Source organism: Sorex fumeus, unplaced genomic scaffold (assembly GCF_029834395.1).
Source record: "Sorex fumeus unplaced genomic scaffold, SorFum_2.1 ptg000109l, whole genome shotgun sequence".
Taxonomy (NCBI): Eukaryota; Metazoa; Chordata; class Mammalia; order Eulipotyphla; family Soricidae; genus Sorex; species Sorex fumeus.
In genome coordinates, this window is record NW_026606166.1 from 3,795,113 (window position 1) to 3,817,302 (window position 22,190).

At 49.7% G+C, this 22,190-nt stretch overlaps 1 protein-coding gene and 1 pseudogene across 2 annotated transcripts; one reads left to right on the forward strand and one right to left on the reverse strand.

Annotated features, from left to right (window-relative positions):
• Positions 1–400: 400 nt before the first annotated feature.
• Positions 401–18,783, forward strand: LOC130042760 (peptidyl-prolyl cis-trans isomerase B-like; annotated as a pseudogene).
• Positions 18,784–19,209: 426 nt separating this feature from the next.
• On the reverse strand, positions 19,210–21,907 carry LOC130042768 (sorting nexin-22-like). 2 transcript variants are annotated; one of them, XM_056134962.1, is made up of 6 exons: positions 21,786–21,907; positions 21,547–21,630; positions 21,245–21,349; positions 20,510–20,604; positions 20,026–20,093; positions 19,384–19,590 (listed from the first exon to the last, which is right to left on the reverse strand). In XM_056134962.1, the coding sequence occupies exons 1-6, from the start codon at positions 21,858–21,860 to the stop codon at positions 19,502–19,504; spliced, it is 516 nt and encodes a 171-aa protein (XP_055990937.1). In that variant the 5' UTR covers positions 21,861–21,907; the 3' UTR covers positions 19,384–19,501. The 2 variants fall into 2 exon arrangements, with proteins under 2 accessions (XP_055990936.1, XP_055990937.1); XM_056134961.1 differs by lacking the exon at positions 20,026–20,093 and having other exon boundaries at positions 19,210–19,590.
• Positions 21,908–22,190: the final 283 nt, after the last annotated feature.

Genomic DNA, 22,190 nt, shown 5'->3' on the forward strand with positions numbered 1-22,190 from the left:
ACCATATGGGATGCTGGGAATCAAACCAGGTGTTGCCACATGCAAGGCAACCGCCCTAGCCGCTCTGCTACTGCTCCAGCCCCAAAACAGGACAACATTTTAAAGCAATTTTAACAAGAAACTGACAAAGAGATTTCCGTCCTCTTTTTATTACTCAATTTCTCCCACTGTTACCAGAAGGGAAAAACAACAACCAAAAACCGGGTTGGGGTGGATATGGCCAAAAGAGGGCAACAAGCTGGGGGTACCACACATTGTAAACAAGTCGAATCTAATGGAGATAATTACTAGAAGCAAGGAGGAGAGGCTGGGGCAACAGGCAGTCGACCTTTGAACTCTCTTAAGAATCCAGTACTTAACTGCCCAAAGCAACTGCATTTAGAACAAATCAAGAAGCACCATGCCCAACCTTCTGCTTCAACGTCCCCAGGAAGACTTAACGGACTTCAGTGATGGTACTACTGGGACTTGGGGTGCAGGGCCAACAGAGGGTAAGGTGTATCATAAGAAAAACTCCCCAGACTTTCTCAAGGACCGCGAACTCCAAATCCCTTGCATGGGCTGCAAAGTGACCAAGCTACTGCTGCTGTCTGTAACCTACGTTCAAAACCACTCTTCTCTCATTGGCTATTGCCACTGTCTATCGTCTACCTTCCGCACCGCTCTTCTCTCATTGGCTATTGACACTGTCTGTGAGCTGCATTCAGCACCGCTCTTCTCTCATTGGCTAATGCTACTGTCTAGTGTCTGCATTCAGCACTGCTATTCTCTCGTTGGCGAATGCCACTGTCTAGTGTCTGCATTCAGCACCGCTCTTCTCTCATTGGCGAATGCCACTGTCTATTGGCTGCATTCACCACCACTCTTCTCTCATTGGCTATTGCCACTCTCTATTGGCTGCATTCAGTACCACTCTTCTCTCATTGACGATGTTGCAATTATCTGCACTCAGCACTGTTCATCTCTCATAGACTATTCCCCAGTATCTTGTCTGCACTCAGCACTGTTCTCCCGTTGGTTGTTGCCACCACCCCTAATAGCCTTGGCAGATTCCTCAGAGAGGAGAAATCAGGAGTTAAGGCCCTGTGCTGGGGGTTGCCCTGGGAACATGTGTGGGGAGAGGGCCTGGGAACAACTAGCTGAAGTCTTGGTTCCCAAGGGTGGTGATCAGAGGAGTCCCACCCCCTCTAACTGTCGCTGGAACTTCCTCTCACCACCAGGTGTTGGTGCTCAGAGAGCACAGCAGGGAGCTCCCGTAACCCCAGAGTCCTCCCTGTGGAGGCTTCTCAGTCGGTCCCTGTAAGGAGGAGGAGGAACATGAGAAAGGAGTGGGGTCCACGACGGGATTGGCCCCTACTTTATTGAAAAGAGCTACTCTGGGGCATCTGGGATCAAGGGCCTGCTCAAGCAAGCATGGGTCTCCAGAGTTAGGACAAGGTTCAGGTCTGAGCCTTTCAGGAACAAGTCTGTTGGCTCATGACTGGAAAGAGGCCTTGGAATCCTTGACTTGCATTCTGCCAATTGGCGCTTTTCCAGACAAAGCCGTTTTCTTCTGAGCACTTTCCTGTGACTCCTTAACTCACCTTAGGATTTAGGAGGACAAGAAGGTGAGGACTCAAACAGACTCTTCCCTTCTCTAGGGCGCTGCTCCAAGGAAATAAACTTGAAAGCTCAAGAGCCATTCCCAGGTCAGTGTGGCTTTCAGTTACCCGGTCTAAGTCTCTAACTGAGGCTCCTTCAAACCCCTTCAGCCTCCAAATACCAGCCCAAGCTCTAAGAGCGTTTCCAAGTTTACTTTTCATGCTCCCAGCAATAGTTTCTACAGCACCTGCTTTATCACTTTGCTTTGGTTTGGTTTGGGGGTGCATACCCAGCAGTGGTCAAGACTTATTCCTGGCTCTGTGTTCAGGGATCCCTTCTGGCAGGGATCAGGAGACCATACATACCTCTAGTAGTTCTTATTTGCCATTTGACAGCTATGTTCAGGGTAGGGAGATAGTACAGTGGGTAGAGTGCTTGCCTTGCATGCAGACAACCCAAGTTTAGTGCATGGCATTTTCTATGGTCCCTGAGGATCTGCAGGAGTAATTCCTCAGTGCATAGCCAGGAATAAACCTGAGTATCTCCGAGTGTGACCAAAACCAAAACCAAACCAAACAAAAGAAGCAGGCTGTTTTAATACGTGTCAGGAAAGAGCCTTATCCACCGTACTTTCTCCAGTCTCCTAAAATAAAGTCAAAGTCAATTTAATAAGGGATCTGAAGAAAGATGACTTTGCTAAACATGAAGGAAGATACTGTCCCATTGAATAAACCCTAGATGCCTCCAGCCAAGCACTATAAGGAAGTAACATAATAAAATAAAAATAGATTTTAAATGCCTGTGCCTTTATGTTAGCACCTCTCTAGTGACTAGTAGATAGGGATCCTCTGCACCCATTATATAGTGATCCAGAAAATACTGCCATTTTCAAACATAAATGGTAAGAATAAGATCTTCTTAGATATACTTAGATCACTATCACGATCATCCTGTTGTTCGTAGATGGCCTCGACCAGGCACCAGTAACGTCTCCTTCGTCCTAGCCCTGAGAAATGCTCTTACAGGATTAGTAGAATGAGACCCATCATTGTTACTGGTATTTGGCATATTGAGTATGTCACGGGGAGTTTGCTAGACTCTGCCGTGCAGGCAGGATACATTCGGTAGCCTGCCAGGTTGCCCAAGGTAAGAATGAGATAATAAGATGTCTCCTGCCCCCACACCTGGCTGTCCTCACCGGGGCCCCTTGGAGGGACGGGTTGAGTTTCCCTCTCCACCCTGAGCAGAGCCCCAGCAGCCAAAGACCTCCAGAACCAGCCTCAGCCATGCTGAGACCAGTCTCCACACATCCGGACAAGCCTCATTCATGAAGGAACCAGCAGAGGAACCCAGGCATGCAGGTCCCGGGGCTGAGATCTCCAAGCCTGCTCAGATCAGGGCTGAGCATCCTCCACCCAGATCCCCCATCTTCCAGTAGGCAGGCATCACACCCACCCACTGCCCCCAGCGCCAGGTAATCCCATCAACGGCCAAGACCAGAGAGAGACTATAAAACCCAGCTCCAAGAAGAGAACAGTGCAGAGTCTCTTAATAAAAAGATGTTCTTAGATAAAGTTTAGAAAAAAAACATACAAAATAAAATAGTAGGTTAAAATCTCTCTGCTCTAAATCTCAGATAAAATTAACAAATTACCATGAATTTTCTCATTATTGAGAAAGAAAATAAGAACAGTTTGACACTAGGCTCTTAATATTATTCATTACTTTAATTCACAAGTGATAAGAAGAATGTTTTGAAAATGAGGACACCTTTAGGATCAGAGAGATAGTGCTGCGAGTAAAGCATTTGTCATGAATGCGGCCAACCTACATTCAATCCCCAGTACCCTACATTGTCCCTCAAGCACTTCCAGGAATGATCCCCAAGTACAAAGTCAGATGTAATCCTGAGCACCACCTAGTGTGGTACAAAAAGCAAAACTAAGTATATACATCTTTAATGAAATTCATGGTCCCTTTCTGTTTGAAAGGACCTTCTTTATAATATATAATCCCACAAACATGCTTAGATAGGCTTCTCATTGCGAATAGATCTATCTCATTTTACTTTTTATCTTTACGTATTTTTTCTAATTTTACATATTCAGCCTTAGTATAACTTGATTAAACATATCCGGAGATATCCCTGTAGACAGGAAACGGAGTGATATAGTACAGCAGGTAATGTGCTTCTCTTGCACATGGCTGACCCAGGTCCAATCCCCAGCATCCCATATGGTTCCCTGCACACCAGGGGTGACTCCTGAGTACAGAGCCAGAAGTAAGCCCTGAATACTGCTGGGTATGGCCCCAAAAGGGAAAAGACAAGAAAAAAGAGAGAAATCCCTAAAGACGATTTCAAGAAGTTGAGAGCAACAAAGAGAGACATGTTTCAAAATTACTTTAAATGTGTAAACTCCAGCACCGAAAAGGAGAGAGAGAGAACAAAAGGGAATGCCCTGCCACAGAGGCAGAATGGAATGGGGGGGTTGGGGCGGGGGGTTGGGGGGTGGGAGGGATACTAGGACCTGTGGTGGTGGAAAATGGGCACCTGTGGAGGGATGGGTAGTTGATCATTGTATAACTGAAACCCAAGCACAAAAATTTGTAAGTCTATAACTGTACCTCATGGTGTTTCACTAATAAAAAAGAAAAGAAAAGAAATGTGTGAACTCTATCCAGGTTTCAGAAATGAAGTTTCATATTGAAGAAAACTGTTCTCTTATCATGTTTGGTAAGTATGGTGTTTGTAAGAACTTGTTTTTGACTACTGGAGAGAAGCCCTATAAATGTAAAAAATGGCAGAAAACTTTCTCCTGGAAGTCCCTTCTCTTCCAACATGAGAGAATGCATAGAGAGAAGCCCTAGGACTGTAGCAAAACATTCTCAGAGAAGCTAAGCCTCCCAGCCCAGGAGAATCCACAAGGAGAGAAGCCCTATAAATGTAAAGAATGTAAGGAAACTTTCGCATGGAAATCAAACCTCAATCAACATGAGAATTCACATAGAAAAGCCTATGACTGTAAAGAATGTAGGAAAATATTCTCATGGAAATCAGGCCTCATGAACATGAGAGAAATCACACAAAAGAAAAACCCTATGAATGAGAACTATCCTCTCACTGACTCTTTAAAGGGAAATAGGGCCAGGGATGTTAGAGTGGGTACAATGCAGCCCTTCCACGGGGCTGACCTGGTTTCGATCTGTAGCACCACGTGTGGTGCCCAAGCCACCCAAGATTGATTCCTGAATACAGAACCAGGCAAAACCCCTCAGTACCACCAGGTGTGAGCGACAACAACAACAAAAGATCTATTCTCATTAGGAAATAAATTAAAGTATGTCATGTCTAAGCATTTAATCATGGACATATAGCACTGTAGCACTGTCCTCCCTCATCAATTTGCTTGAGCGGGCACCAGTAACACCTTCATTGTGAGAATTGTTGTTACTGTTTTTGGCATACCAAATATGCCATGGGGAGCTTGCCAGGCTCTGCTCTGAAGCGGGGTACTCTTGGTAGCTTGCCCGGCTCTCCAAGAGGATAGGAACAATCGAACCCGGGTTAGCCGCGTGCAAGGCCCTACCCGCTGTGCTATCGCTCCAGCCCATGGACATATAACATAAATATAATTAAGTTTATTTCCATTGTAGAGGTAACAGGTCATTTTCCTTTTCTTTTTTAATTATAACTCAGGAATAGTATTCAGAAATTTTCCGTATATCCAGTAACATCAGTGAAAATCAGTAGAGAAATTTATCTTACTATTTCATAAAACTTTCTTATCTGTACACTCTCAGAATAACTATGGACATAGAATGAAGGAAAACTGAAGACACAGTGCATGTAAAGAAATGTGTAGAAGATTTGAGGATTGTATTTTTGGAAAGAAACTGTATGGTTAGACAGGATTGTTATAAGGAGATCTTTAAATTGCATCTGCAATTGTTCTAACAATTTTTCGATAAGTCTATGAAAAAAGGCTCTTAGAAGGGAACACCAAATAAAGGGTGTTGGGAGATCCTCCCAGGATGGGAGATGCATGCTGAAAGTAGACTATAGACTGAACATGATTGCCACTCAATGCCTCTTTTGAAAACCACAGTACCCAAAAGGAGAGAGAGAACAAAAGAGAATGCCCTGCCACAGAGGCAGGGTGGGATGGGGGGGATGGGGAGTGGGAGGAATACTGGGATCTGTGGTGGTGGAAACTGGGCACTGGTGGAGGGATGGGTCCTCGATCATCGTATAATTGAAACCCAAACACAAAAATTGGTAAGTCTACAACTGTACCTCATGGTGTCTCACTAATTAAAATTTTAAAAAAAGACACTGTCCTCCTGTTGTTCATTGATTTGCTCGAGCAGGCCCAGTAACGTCTCCATTTTTTTTGAGACTTTTTGTTACTGTGTTCGCTTCAGGAGCACATATACTAAAATAAAAAGAAAAGGAAAAAAAAGAAAAAAGGCTGTTAGATAGTTCAGCATATAAACTCATCATGGAATCATATTGCCATTCTCTTAGAAAAATTGGTCACAATATGAATAGACAGAGCCAGATAGATAAAACAGCTGGTGAAGTGCTTCCCTTGTACAGGGCCTAGCATCCTATATGCATCCCCAACTTTCCAGGAGTTATTCCTGAACACAAAGTCAATAGTAACCCTGAGTACTTCTGAATGTGCCACCCACCCACAAAAACAAAACAAAATAAGACATTTCCTATGTGAAATTTAATAAAGCATTAGGTTTATAATGCTAGAACTGCAGTTATGTTTTGCAGATTTTAATAATTATCCCCCTGATCTATGGCCCATAACCAATGAGTAAGCTGCATCTTATAGTGAGTGAAGTGCTAGCCTTTCTTGAAAGCTTTTGGTTTTGGGGTTACACCCAGAAGTGCTCAGGGCTTACTTCTGAACCAGAAATCCGTCCTGGAAGAGCTTTGGGTCAATGTGTGATGCCAGAATTGTGAAGCACTAAATCCTCTGTACTAGCACTCTGAATCAACAACATTTTGACTTGCTTAATACTTTTGGGGGGGGGGGGCTTGAATATACATAGAGAAATGGCAGATGTTTCTAAAGCTTTGCAAAACATTTTATTCTATAAACAGGGTAACAAAGTAGCCAGTTGTTTTTTATTTTTCATTTTTTGAAGCCTCAATTAGACTGTGCTAACCCCCCAAATATAAATGCTCCTGGTGAGTCTTATGGAACCATGGACATATCTTTTTTGTTTTTGTTTTTGTTTTGAGAGCAGACCCTGACATGCTCAGGGGTCACTCCTGGCCCTGCACTCAGGAATGACTATGGCAGTGCTCAGGGATGGAACGCAGGGATGGAACCTGGGTTGGATACATGCAGGCAAGTGACTTACCCACTGTAATATGGCTCTGGACCCTGAACATACCTCTTGTTGGCTAAACTTCAGCTTCAGTTGCCCTAAGATTGATCTTAATTCCTAGAGTCCCCAAGTATAGTTCCCACTGAGGTGCTGAGGTGGACCTGGAGCAGACTTTGTCCCAGTCCAGCTATTTATAACATGGGAGAGCCCCAGGGCTCAAAACGAATATCGTTGTTAGGGCGATGTCTTAAGGAGACAGCCTCCCTGGTTACCATGCCAGTAAGATTTCCTTCTGGCATGTTTTCCTCCAGAAATGTGACTGTTTTTGCCTGCCATTTTCCAGGAACCCAAAAACAGTTCAGCAATGGATTCTAACAATGGCATAGCTCCAAACGCTGCCATACCAGATCTGCCTGCATCTGCAAGGACCCTTAGCAAGACCCTGGAGCATGAGGGCCTGCTTCAGAAAATGTGACAAAGGTCCTGATGGCAGAACAGTAGGCAGCGCACTTGCCTTGCACCAGCCTCACCTGGGTTTGATCCTTGCATCCTTTATGATTCTGAGCATTGCCAGGAGTGATTCCTGAGTCCAGAGCCTGGAATAATCCCTGAGCATTGCCAGTTGTGACCCCTAAACAAACAGAATAACCATCCTAAGGGCATTTACTCCAGATCCTGGCATCCCCTCTAAGCCCCTAAGTGGACCCTAGGCATCTTCTGTGCCTATCACTCTATTATTTTTCTAGTGGCACAAAAATTAATAAACAACTAGAAAGCGAGACCAGAGAAATGTAGACAGGTTGCAGCACTTGCCTTGCTTATGGCCAACCCAGGCTCAGTCCTGAAATCAGTCCCCAAAGCCCTGCCAGGAGTGATCCCTGATGGCAGAGCCAGGGGAGACGCTGAAACAGAAAATGATTTAAATTGGAGGGGGGGCCTTTTTCTTAACTTGGCAACATGATTTACAATCTTATGATATCACTATTTCAGGGATATATAGTTGCTACCCCATACCCACTACCGAGTATCAGCCTCCCTCCACCCAGGTCTCCAGCTCCCCTCTCACACCTGCCTGCCTCCCACTGCCCTTTGTCAACTCAGTTCTGTGAGACTGCTCTGTCCTGTAAGTAGTCTTATGGTTGGTTGCCCTATTCTCCACACAGAAGAGATCATTCATCTTAGTCCTTTCTTTGAGTAACTTTGCTTACCATGATAACCTCCATTCCATCCAAGTTGCCGTGAAGTGCAAGATTTCATCTTGCTCTATAGATAAACAAATAGAATTCCATTATGTGTATATATATCACTTGATTACTTGATCACTTGACATCAAGTTACTCATCGATTTCTCGAGCAGGCACCAGTAACATCTCCATTCGTCCCTGTCGTGCGCCAGTGTAACCCAATGGCATCTGCTCGTTCTAGGAACATGAACAGCCTCAAACCGATTGTTCAGGGTCTTGATGAAGAAGTCTGACCATGTCATAGGTGGGTGGCCACACAATCTTCTGATGTCCTGTGGAATCCAGTCGGTAATAGCTCTAGTCCAGTGGTCATCTCCAAATCTCATTACCTGTCCAGCCCATCTGATTTTTGACACCTTGGCAAACGAGACAGCATCGCTGATTCTTGATTGTCGACGGAGGTCATAACTGGATTCTTTCTCTCATTTGAGTGAAGTGTGATACTCCAAGCATAGCTCTTTTGATACCTCTTTGAGGGACCTGAATAGTATTCTCATCCTGTTTTTGTAGGGCTCAGGTCTCTGATGCATATGTTAATGCAGGAAGAACAGTGGAATCGAAGAGATGTGCCCGGAGCCGGAGGTTCTTCATCCTCTTAGCTATTTCTTCAACGCTCTTGAAGGTGTTCCAAGCCACTCTCTTCCTCCTGCGTAACTCAGGTGCCAGGTCATTCATCATGTTGACTTCTCGACCTAGGTACACATAACTGCTGCATTCGGAGACGTCATCCCGTTGAGAGCAAATGAAATGTCAGGAACGAGACCGTTTCTCATAAACATTGTCCTTGTAAGATTTAGCTGTAGTCTGACCTTTCCACACTCATGGTCAAAGTCGGCCAGCATTTGTGTCATTTGGCTAATGTTTGGTGTTATTAGAACGATGTCATCAGCAAAGTGGAGGTGTGTAGTTGCCAACCGTCTATCTTCACTACCATTCCTTCCCATTCCTGTCGTTGCATGACATTCTTGAGGGTGGCACTGAAGAGTTTCGGTGAAATAGTATCACCCTGCCAAACCCCTCTCTTGACGTAAATGATCACCTCCCTGTAGAATGGTGATATCCTGGCAGTGAATCCGCAATACAGCTCATGGAGGATCCTGATGTATTGAGTTTGAATGCCCTGTTTGGCTAGGACCTTCATGATTGCTTCAGTCTCAACAGAATCAAAGACCTTCTTTAAATCAATGAATGTTAGACAGAGCGGCATCTTGAACACCCGAGAAACCTCAACGAGCTTGGTTATCATGTGGATATGGTCAATTGTGCTGAATCCTTTTTGGAAACCGTCTTGCTCGCATGGTTGTCCTTCATCTCATGTTCTGTCAATCCTATTCAGGATGACTCAAGTGAACAGCTTATACATGACAGACAACAGGCAGATTGGGCAATAGTTGCCAATGTCGTGGATGTCTCCCTTCTTGTACAGTAGTACAGTCCTGCTGGTTTTCCATTGGGACGGAACTTTGCATTCAGACAGGTAGCATGTGAAGAGCCAAGCCAGTGTATTGATGAGTACAAACGTCAGGTTCTTCAGGTGTTCAGGTCTGACCTTATCTGGGCCAGGTGCTGTTCGCTTCTTTACCGATGAAATGGCGTGTCAGATTTCAAAAGGGAGAACATTGGGAATGACATATCCATCCTGCGGAATTTGGTATGTGTCTAGCCCTGAAAGTCTAATTCTTAATTTTTGAGCGAGGCTCCGCTGTAGTGTTTCCATGGGAGCTGAGTCAGATGATGCCCCCACCAACAGTGACTGGGGGTTCCTGTCTCACCACCTTGGATGTGCCCATTCTCACTGGTGTGAGGTACCAGCTCTCCTTTGGATTTGCATTTTAAGATTGGGGCTCAGGCAGAACGAAGGAAATAATAAAACTCAGAGCAGAAATAAATGAGGTGGAAACCCAAAAAATAATCCAAAAGATAAATGAAAGCAAGAACTGGTTCTTTGAGAAAATAAACAAGAGAGATAAACTTCTAATAAGGCTCACAAAGAAAGGGAGAGAGAAAACCCTAATAAACCAAGTCAGAAATGAAAAGGGGGACATTACAATAGAACCTACAGAAATTCAAAGGATCCTCAGAGATTACTTTGAGAAGCTTTATGCCACGAAACAAGAAAAACATCGAGGAAATAGATAAATTCCTAGATTCCTATAGCTTTCCAACGCTAAGCCAAGAAGACCTGGATTACCTGAACAGACCCATAACCATCAAGGAAATTAAAACGGTAAAAAAAAAGTCCCCACAAGCACAAAAGTCCTGGCCCAGATGGATTCACTAGTGAATTCTTCCAAATCTTTAAGAAGGACTTATTCCTAATCCTCTTTAAGCGTTCCAGGAAATTGAAGTATCAGAAACACTTCTATGAAGCAAATATCACCCTGATACCAAAAGCAGACAGAGATGCCACAAAGAAAAAGAATTGAAGGCCGATATCCCTGATGAACAGAGACGCAAAGATCCTCAACAAAATCCTAGCAAACAGAATCCAACGACTCATCAAAAAGATCATACACCATGTCCAAGTAGGATTAGTTCCAGAGATTCAGGGATAGTTTAACATTTGCAAGTCAATCAACATAATTCATCATATCAATAAAAGAAATAATAAAAACCATATGATCATATCAATAGACACAGAGAAAGCATTTAACAAGATCTAGTACCTGTTTATGATAAAAACTCTCAGTAAAATGGGCATCAAAGAAACTTTCTTCAATATAGTCAAAGCCATCTACCACAAACCCACGGCAAGTATCATTCTCAATGGGGGAAAAACTAAAAGCCTTCCCTCTAAGATCAGGCACAAAACATGGTTGCCTGCTCTCACCACTACTATTCAGTATAGTACTGGAAGTACTGGCCATAGCAGTTAGGCAGGAAAAATATATGTAGGGCACACAGATAGGAAAGAAAGAGGTCAAACACTATTTGCAGACGATATGATACTATACTTAGAAAACTCTAGAGACTCTACAGAAAAGCCCTAGAAGAAATAGATTTGTATAGTAAAGTGGAAGCCTACAAAATCACCCAAAAGTCCATGGTTTTCCTGTACACAAATAATAAAATAGAAAAATTAGACATTAAAAATAAACAATCTCGTTCACAATAGCACCTCAGAAAATCAAGTACCTCGGAATCAGCTCAACTAAAGGGGTGAAGGACCTATACAAGGAAAATTTCGAAACACTACTTCAAGAAATAAAAGAGGTCACTAGGAAATGGAAACACATCCCCTGCTCATGGATAGGGAGGATTAGCATTATCAGTGCTGGCGTGGATATGGGGACAAAGGGACACTCTCACTGTTGATGAGAATGCCGACTGGTCCAGCCTTTCTGGAAAACATTGTGGACATTCCTTCAAAAACTAGAAATTGAGCTTCCATATGACCCTGCAGTATCACTTCTGAGAATATATCCCGACTATGTAAAAAAAAGCACCTTAGGAATGACATCTGTTGAACCTATATGTTCCTTGCAGCACTATTCACAATAGCCAAAACCTGGAAACAATCCAAGTGCCCTAGAACAGATGTCTGGTTGAAGAAACTTTGGTACATCTACACAATGTAATACTATGCAGCTGTTAGGAAAGGTGAAGTCATGAAATTTGCTTACAAATGGATAGACATGGAGAGTATCATGCTAAGTGAAATGAGTCAGAAAGAGAGGTATGGACATAGAAGGAATGCACTTATTTGTGGAGTATAAAATAACATAAGACTGACACCCAAAGACAGTAGATAAAATGGCCAGGAGAATTGCTCCTTAGCTGGAAACCTGCCTCATTAGCAGAAGAGAGAAAGCAGCTGGAATAGAGAAGGGCTCACTAAGAAAATGATGGTCAGAAGAATCAGTCTGGATGGGAGATGTGTGCTGAAAGTAGATAATGGACCAAACGTGACAACCTCTCAGTATCTGTACTGCAAACCATAATGCCCAAGAGGAGGGAGAGAGAGAGAGAGAGAGTATGGGAAATATTGTCTGCCATGGAGGCAGGGGGAGGATGGGAAAGGGAGTGTATACTGGGGATATTGGTGGTAGGGAATGTGAACTCGTGAAGGGATAGGTGTTTGATCATTGTGTGATAGTAACCCAAACAAAAAAGCTTGTAACTATCTCACAGTGATTCAATAAAATTTTTTAAAAAAGAAGATTTGGGTGCTACTCCTGGCTCTGTGGTCAGGATCCACTTCTGGCAGTGCTTGGGGGACCATAAGTTTTCCTGAGGATGCAAATTAAGGTTAGCCATATGCCAGGTAAGTGCCTCAATCCTTGTGCTATCTCTCCAGCCCATGAAGAACTCTTTGAGGGGGTGTGGAGTTGTCTAAACTTGGCAATGCTCAGGGTCTACTCCTGGCTCTGTGCTCAGGGGATCAAATCAAGGGTACTATCACCTTACCCTTGGTGACATCTCTTGGCCTGAAATGAGCATATAACGCTCATCTAACGCCTGTATGTCATTTGAGGAAGTGTCTATTTAGCTCTACAAGTTGGGGTTTTTTTTTTTCACTTTTGCAAATTCTTTTCCTTTCTAATTCTTTTTGTTTTAAATTTTTTTATTCCTTGGAATTTTGGGGGGAGGGGGAAATACACAACATGCTCAAGATTTAGTCCTGTCTCTGCTCTCAAGAATTAATCCTGGTGGGCTCGGGGATCACGTGGGATGCAGGGAACCAAACTGGGGTCGGCCACATGCAAGCAAATGCCTTACCCACTGTACTATCACTCTGGCCTCTATATTTTGCAAATTCTTTAAAAACTCCAATATTATTGATTCATACAATAAAAGGTAAAGGTAAAGGCCCTCCCGTTGATCGTCGATTTGCTCGAGCGGGCCCAGTAACGTCTCCATTGGAGACTTTGTTGTTACTGTGTCTGGCATATCGAATACTCTCGGTAGCTTGCCGGGCTCTCCGAGAGGGGCGGAGGAATCGAACTCGGGTCGGCCATGTTGGCCGCGTGTAAGGCGAACGCCCTACCCGCTGTGCTATCGCTCCAGCGATTCATACAATAAGAGAGCAAATATTTTCTTACACTGAGTTGGTGGGGTGTGGGAGTGGGTGATGGCGGCATGGTTTCTAAGTGCAGAATCTTTTTCATATGGAAAATATGTTCCTTCAGAGCATATTTCAAGTTCCCTTGTCCTCAATCATCATCTCGGTTTTCACCACACATTGAGAGACATCAGTCTGTTGTAAAGACCAGGGAGGAAATAATTACTTCAAGTGTTTGTGTCTATCAGAGTCCAGATTTAATTCCAGACTGCTTGGGTACCCACCCAGTCATTTGTGTCTGATCTACAAGATTTATTATAAACTTTTATATAGTTGGCCAAAAATATCATAAGTAAGTAGGACTGGAGCAATAGGACACGGTGTACAATACATAACTCACCTGTGGCTGACCCCACTTTGGATCCCAGCTATTCCATATTGTCCCCTGAGCCCTGCCAGGAGTGATCCCTGAATGCAGAGTCAGGAGTAAGCCCTGAGCACTGATGGGTGTGGCCCAAAACCAGGGGGGGGAAAGTTGTAAAGTCGTTTAATAATACCATAGCTCTGTAGTGTAGGAAGACATGGGTAGCCTCCTACAACAAAGCACCACCAGCTGAGGGTGTGAACATGTGAAATCGTGCTGTGACATAAGAAAACTAGTCCCTACCTTCCTGAGGGTTTCTGTAAAAACGAGGTAACAGGGTGAGCTCTAAAGCTGCCTGCAATTGGGGCTGGCCCATCCTGCACCCCAAGCCCTGCTTCTGTAGGAGCGACCCCAACGCAGGGTAGGGCAGCCCCTGAAAACTGCAGGACACGGCCCAAGCCACTCTCGGTGCACATATTATAAAATGCATGTACTTAACCTGCAAACACCTATATACATCATACACATGGCAGCGAGCTGCAGACATCACAGTAAGGTCCGCGGAAAATAAGTCTAAGGAACTGGCCTCACAGGGTGGGGACCGGGACCGAGTCAGGATGTGGGTTCCAGTAAGTTCGCACGACCTGCGGGAGTTGTCTAATGTCCTGTTTTGGATAACACACACATGTCCCGTTTTGGAAGCTGCAACGCCCAAAGCCCACTTCAGTGGTAATTTGTCCTTGAGTCGCTCAATACTAGCTAGTTCAACACAAAATGCTAGCTTTTTTGTTTAGTTTTTGGGTTTGTTTTTAGAGCAAGTCGTGCACTCTGCCCGTAAGGAGTGTCACCACTTTTCCGTTCAGGAGGGCTGAGCTGGTGTGACCTCCCCACAACCGCTCCAGCCCTCCCTGCCCAAACCTGCCAATTTTATCCCTGGCCCCTCCCCTTTCTCAGGTCCCTTCTAGCAAGACCCCTCCTCAGTACCAGGCACTCCTGTCCCCCAGGTGGACTTCAACCTGCACGTGGGCGATGAAGATATTGGCCGCCGGGTGGTCATCGGTCTCCTCGGGAAGACTGTGCCCAAGATAGTGGATAATTTCCTGGCTTTAGCCACAGGAGAGGTAAGTGGCCATCAGAGATGAGTGGCGATCAGCTCAAGCGAGGGAATCTATTGAACCAAGGCCTGGACCATCTGTGTGAGGAGCCCACAGAGCAATTTCCCTGGACGCCTTTTCTTTCCTTTCTTTTCTCTCCCTTCCTTCCTTCCTTCCTTCCTTCCTTCCTTCCTTCCTTCCTTCCTTCCTTCTGTCCTCTCTCTTTTTCTTTCTTCCTTCCCCTCTCTCTCTCTCTCACTGTTTGGGGCCACACTTGGTGGTGCTCAGGGGTTACTCCTGGCTCTGAAATTACTCCTGCTGGTGCTCAGTGTACCATATGGGATGCCAGCATGAAACCCTGGTGAGCCAAGTGCAAGTCACGCTCCTACCACTGTGCTATCTCTTCAGCTCCCACCTTCTACCTTTATGAGAATTTACTGACCAAAGGAAACATATCTGTGGAGGGCTTGAGAGATGGTGCAGGGCTCCTTCGCTCGCCTGGCATGCAGCCGTGCTGGACATTACATCACTGCAGGGTTCCTCGAGCACTGAAAGATGTAGGTCCTCTGTCCCCCATAAACATTCCCTTAAAGAAAACACTTGGGGCTGGAGCTATAGCAGAGTGGAGAGGCATTTGCCTTCCATGCAGCCAACCCAGACTCAATCTCTGGCATCCCATATGGTCCTCAGAGTCCATCAGGAGTGACCCCTGAGCACAGAACCAGGAGTAAGCCCTGATAACTGCCAGGTATGGCCCCAAAACCAAAATGAAAATACAGGAGCTGGAGCCTGTGGATGGGTAGCTCGTTATTACAGCAGGCAGAATGCTTGCCTTGTATGTGGCCAACCCTGGTTCAATTCCCAGCAACCCATATGGTTTTCCAAGCCCCACTGGCAGTCAGCCCTGAGCACAGCCAACTGGCACCCATGGGAGGCCCTGGGATTGACCCCGCCACCACCTGATCCCCTGAGTTCCCACCACCCCCTAAGGAAAGAGCGGGGTTCAGGGGGGCCTGGAAATGGAGCCCCTGGAACCGGACCAGGGGCTTGTCCTCCTGAGCAACATTCTACTAATCCTGGGGATGTCCAGGGTGATGGCAGGGCTGGACAGGTTTGTGAGGAGCCCAGAGAGGGTCTCGTGGGGGGAGAATCAGAGATCCCAGAGCTGGGCTCCTGGGTGTGGAGTCCCCGCTGTGCCGTTTCCCAGCTCGATGCCTCTGCCTCAGCTTGGAATCTGGTGTTAAACTCCTGCCTCACAGGGTTGGGTGTGTGACACTTGCTGCAGACCTCAGCCTATTGTCTGTGCCAGTAAGAGCAGTGCCTCAGCCCCAACAGAGAGACCAGAGTGCGTGCAGGTCACGGTGAGGAGTCACGGACCCAAGAGTTAGTGGGGTATGCAGGCTCTTTCCTTGCATGGAGCCAACCCCAGTTTGAGTCCTGGGACTGTGTTGTTCTCCAGCAGCTTCTGAGCACTGAGGTATGACTCCAGAAACCTCCTAAAGAGAGAGTGACAGCAGGTAGGGCGTTTGCCTTGCACGCGGCTGACCCGGTTCGAGTCCCAGTATCCCATATGGTCCCCCGAGCACCGCCATTAGTTATTCCTGAGTGCAGAGCCAGGAGTAACCCCTGAGCATCGCCGGGTGTGACCCAAAAAAGCAAAAGATAAAAATAAAATAAGAATGAGCGGCTGGGGAGTGTCCCTGGACAGGACATGCAGCTGTGTGCAGCCCCGAGCCCAGCAAAGATTGAGCCTGTTTAGGTGTTTACCCTGTCTCTGGGGAAGGCTTGCTCACAGGCATAGGTTGGGGGCTGACTCAGGAAACTTGAGAGTGGAGTCCTCCTTGGTTATGACCATTCTGAGTGGGGGCTTCCAGTCAGTACTCTGGGCGGGCCTGGCCTGCGTCTGCCTCAGCTTCCCCTCTGTAGAAAGAGCATCTCTTGGAAATGTGAGTGTGTGGTTGAGACTCTCTGGTCTGTCTGACACCCGCTATGCGCACCCCAGGGTGTGGGGAGGAAAGTGGGAATAGCACAGGTGCTGTGCTCCAGGCCCTCCTGACATGCTCACCGGTGAGTACTCAGGACATACTCCTGGCGCTGCACTCAGGAATCACTCCTGGTGGGTTTGGGGGACCATATGGGGTGTTGGGGATCGAACTCTGGTCAGCTGCATGCAAGGTGTGGGGGTCCAGTCGACCCCGGCAAACTGGAGTATGATCCCCCCACCCCCGAAGTTGCTGGACTTACTCCCTAAAGGGGAGGGAGTGGGTAGAAAAGAAGCCTCTGTTCTGGCCCTCTGCGCACCATGGGATTCCTGCAGCTGCCCTGGCACCAAGAAAGAAAGCCATAGAGGGGGGGAGTCTGGCGATCAAGCAGTTCTTCGTTTACTGGCCCCTACCCAGAAGGGGAGAGGGGGGCAATCCCACGTACAGCACAGTTCTCCCGCACAGCGTGCTTCTCTTGTAGGACTTGTACCGATGTCAGTTAATGATTTACAAATCCTGTTCTTAGGGTCAGGTTATTAATATGGGTAGGTGGGCACAGTCATGTCCCTCATTCTCAACTAGAGTGTCTGTGTGTGGGGAGTGCTGGAGCAAGCCCCCTGGGTCTTTGTAAACAGGGCCAGCTCTTGCTTCCGGAGCCAGGGGATTTGGTCAAAGTCTCAGGCCAACTGCTGAGACCCCAACAGCAAGGCAAGCACCTTCCCCGCTGGACTGTCTCCTGCCCTACACCTTCGTTTTCTGTTCATTCATTCTCAGGTAAGAGACGCTTGGCTGTCTGGGACCCAAATCATAGCCCCCTTCCACCCCCCCGCCCCCCCCCATCAGTGCTCTCTCTCTGCTCAGGGGAGGGTCAGAATGTGGTGCTGAGGATGCAGACCAGGCTCAGCAGGTGCAAGTACCCACGTGACCCTTCCTTAGAAGCCATCACAGTCCTGCCATCAGAGGAGCTGTGCATAAACTCTGGCTTCTAAAATAAGTTTATGATAGCAATACTCCTACATAAAAATAAATAAATAAAAAATAAGTTTGTGGTTTACGGTCAGGAGATACTTCATTTTTTTTTTAAGTGTTACTTTAGGCACCATGAGTTACAGTATAGCTCTTGGGGGATTCTTCATGAACATCCCAACACCACCCCCTCCCTGAGTGTCGCTTCCCTCCACCATTGTCCCCATGTCCCGCAGGTGTTTGCTTTGTGTTCTTACGTACCAGGGCTGTGTGAGAGCTTCCAGGGCAGAGGGGTGGCCAAGGCGAAGTTCAAGCAGCCCTTGCCCTAGGCCGTGTCCATCCGTGCTCTGGTGTCCAGACCAGAGGGGAAGGGGACAGAGGTGTGTGTGGGCTTCACACCCCACCTGGCTGCTAGGGCCAGTGCAGACAGAGGCCCCGGCTATTGCTGTCCAGGGAACGAAGCTCCCCCGATCTCTCCTCCCAGGTAAGAGCATCTATGGCGAACGCTCCCCTGATGAGAACTTCAAGCTGAAGCACTATGGTCCGGGTTGGGTGAGCATGGCCAACGCTGGCACAGACACCAATAGCTCCCAGTTCTTCATCACGGCGGTCAAGAACACCTGGCCCGATGGCAAGCACGTGGTGTTCCGATAACCGGAAAGTTATCGAGGGCATGGTGAGTTGGGCTGGGGGCGGCACTTGGCAGGGGACTGCTCAGGTGGCCGCGCTCAGGCACTGGCAACACCAGAGTTGGTCGCGCAAAGCAACCCTGCACTCAGACCCAGCGCATGGCACAAACCTGAGTGGTCAGGAAGAACGAGCTAGCGTCCCGGTGCACCCTAACTTCTGAGTGCCCCCAGGGCCTGTGTCCATTCCTGCGCAGCCCAGCCTGGCCTGTGCCTCAGGGGACCCCCTGAAGGCTGAGGCCCGAGGTGGTGCTGGGCCCCGGGGCCTCCATCTCCCTGTGCTCCAGTTCTCCTTCAGCTTCTGCTTCCCTTCCAGGAGGTCATGCGCAAGGTGGAGAGCACCAAGACAGATGGCAGAACCGGCCCCTGAAGGACATGACCATCGCAGACTGTGGCAAGATCGAGGTGGAGAACCCATTTGCCATCGCCAAGGAATAGAGCTGCAGGGAGCACTTCCTGCGAGCACGTGTCTGCAGCCAGCAGGGTCTTCTGAAGGCAGAGACTGCCTCAGTGCCATGTTTCACCAGGGGTGCTAGCGTCCAGGAAGCGGACCCCACCCACATCCACTCTCCCAGCCACCCACCCACCAGGCCCGGTTTCACAACAAACTCCGGGCAACACTGTCCAATATAAATAAAAGGGGGGGGGGGGTTAAAAGGGGGGGAGGGGTGGAGTGATAGCCAGTGGGAAGGACGTCTGCCTTGCACGCGGCCCACCTGGGTTTGATTCCTAGCATCCCTTATGGTCCCCGGAGCACCACCAGGAGTAATTCCGGAGTGCAGAGCCAGGAGTAACCCCTGTGCATCGTGGCTGTGACCCCCCACCCCCCAAAAAAACAAGGAAGCCTGTTTGGGGGCTGGGTTCTTGGACCTGCATGCCCCTGCACTCCGACCCTACCTGCCACTGGGGGTTCAGCTTCCACTCTCCCAAGCGACCATCCCAGGATGTCCACCAGGAGCTCTGTTGGCTCCTCACGTCTAAACTGCCTCCAGCTGCACCTCACCCAGCTGCTAGGAGTAAAGGAGTAACCCCCACTCGAAGCAGTCGGACCCCTCAAAGCATCCTTGTCCTCTCACCCTGTCCCCAGTCCTGTACCGGGATCTGGGCTGCCGCTGAACTTGGAGCTTGGGGGCTGAATCCCAGGCCCAGACCTAGAGGACAGTGGCCATGCCCCTTGTCTGGGCTGCTGGAACAGGGGCATGTGATGGTGCTGACAGGTGGCCTGTTTCCGGGGGGTCAGTGGCCGCAAGCCTCTGGCTGGCTGTCGGGCAGGCTGCTGTAGAGGCCCTGGAGAACACCTCGGACCACCACGCTGGGCAGCGGCTCTGTGGAGGGAATGACCGTGAGGGGCCCAGAGGCTGAGCCCCATGGGGTGAGGGCAGCTGGCCACCCGGGACAAAGCCTGGCACTCAGCTTGACTCAATCTGCTGGGCTGCTGAAACCCAGAGACGGAGCAGCTGTGCCTGTTCCCCACACGTGCTCTCTGGGGCACCCTGAGTGGGCTCGGGAAGCAGGAGCAGGGACCTGACACCCAAGGGAGCAGCTGGAGCTGACAGGAAGGCGAGCCAGAGCCACAGGACAGTGGGGAGGGCAGTCGCCTTGCATGCAGTGGACCTGCACCATGTATGGCCCCTCCAGTCTCTGCCAGGAGTGATTCCTGGCACTGCTGAGTGTGGTGCCAACCCTTCCAAAGTGTAAGGCTCCCCTCCTCCACGCACCTGGGCCCTAAAATATGACTCCTAGGTCAGGTACCCACTCACCTGGAATGGGGGTGCGGACATAGGGATCCAGGCCAAAGCCTAGTACAGGCTGACGGCACGGCTGTGCGCTAGGAAGGAAAGAGACCATGAGTCATGGAGCAGGGGGTGGGGTCAGGCCTCCTCTTGGTGGACTCTGGGATGAACAGACCAGGGACCCACCCAGGAAAGGGGGACAGGAAAATATTGTGACCGGCAGGACAAGCCTTCCTAGATGGCCACCAGGGGGCAGCAGCAGCAGCCAGGTGCAGGTCACAGTGCCAGCTGTCACCAGGCAGAAACTTCCCCAGAGAGCCAAAAAGAGAAGCAATAAGCTCCCGGGGGTGGGCGGTGAGGAAAGGGGCAAGACTAAGTGGTCTGGAACCACCTCTAAGGGCTGCTGATTTATCAGGAACAGGCCCAGGTCTGGGAAGCAGGTAACAGACCCTAGCCTGCCACCCCCAACACTTGGCCCCTCTGCCAAGTCATGGTCCCAGAAGGCACTCACCCCCAGCTGCTGGTCTTGAGGTCTGCGGGGGAGTGCAGAAGACCCAGGAATTCCAGAAGCTCCTTGGGTACTTCCTGGTTCAAGTGCAGGATGCCCTGGAGGACAGAGTCACCAGTCAGCTGGGCCGTTTCACACCAGGGGCCTTCCAGAGCTCCTCAGCAAAGAAGCCAGGTGGGGGAGCAGATGCTGCCAAAGCAGGAGGCGGGTCCGTGCCCAGCACAGGGCCAGGAGTAGCCCCTGGGCACAGCTGGTTGTGACCCCAAACCCTACAAGGATCCGAGGTCTCCAGGACAAGAGCACGGAATCCAGCTCAGGGACTCTGCGCATCCTCCTCCCTGAGACTCTTAACTGACATGAGGCCAACTAGCCGATCCCGTCCTGCCAAAGCAGTGCCTGCAGCCCCCAGACTGGAGAGAAGGGCAGCGTCCCCTGCCCCCGCACCTGCCCTGTGCCTTAATCTCAGCAACTCAGGATTTTCAGGCCCATTTCACTCCAGCAAAGACTCTGAGGGCAGTGAGTGACTTGCTGCACCCCCATCCCCACACCCTGCCCACGCCCCTGCAGTGACATCCCCCACAGTACCTGAACGTGGGCCCCCAGGTACCCCCGCACCTTCATGTAGGCCCCCAGGTACCCCCCACACCTGCACGTAGGTCCCCAGGTACCCCCGCACCTGCACGTAGGTCCCCCAAGTAACCCCCACTCTTGCACGTAGGCCCCCAGGTACCCCCGCACCTGCACATAGGCCTCCAGGCCCAGCCGCTGCTGCTCCAGCCCTCTGGTTCTCCAGCCAGGCAGGCGTTTGGAGGGAAAGTCAGGCACTTGGTACAGTTTCTTGATCTGCCAGGAGGTCCCCATCAGACACCCCTGCAGGTGCAGGGGGGTGGGGCGGGGACAGGCGGCAGAAGCGGGGACCAAGGACAGGGCGGGCTGGGACGCACCCACTCCCACCCCAAGCCTCAGGACCGCGGGAGGGTGGGGGCCAGGCTGTCCCCGGGCTTCGGACTGGAGCCAGTCGGGGTCTCAGGGCACCTCACCCGCCGGTGCAGCGCGTGGAAATCGCTGTAGCGCCTGGACAGCGTGTGTCTGCGCCCGCCGCACCGCACCTGCACTCGGAAGACCTGCGGGAGCGCGTGAGGCCGGTCCGGAGACCCCCAGCCCGCGCCCCCCCTCCCCCCGGACCCTCCCGCCTCAGTGCATCGCAGGCGGGGCCAGCCGAGACCCCGACCCGCCGCACCCGGGGTCAGGCCCACGGCGGCTCCCGCGCCCCGCTCACCAGGTGGCCTTTGTCCGGACTCTGCCTGGACCCCGCGGCCTCGGGGCCCGCCGACAGGATGTGAACCAACAGCATCAGGGTCCCGGACCGCTAGCCCGGCGCTCGGCACCAGGTCTCAGCTCTGCAGGCTCGCGACTAGCCCGCGGGATGGCCCCGCCCCAGCCCGCCCCGACACTGGCCCCGCCCAGTCCCCAGAGCCCCGCCCAGTCCCCAGAGCCCCGCCCCCGGGCGCTAGCCCCGCCCCGACCACTGGCCCCGCCCCCGATCTCAGCCCGGCCCTGGAAGCCGCGCCACCCGGAGTCTGGGCCTCGGGCCGCTCTTATCGCCGCCCCTCGACACGTAGCCACGCCCAGTCTCCTCCGGCCCCGCCTCTGAGTCGGCTCCGCCCCCACCCGGCCCCGCCCA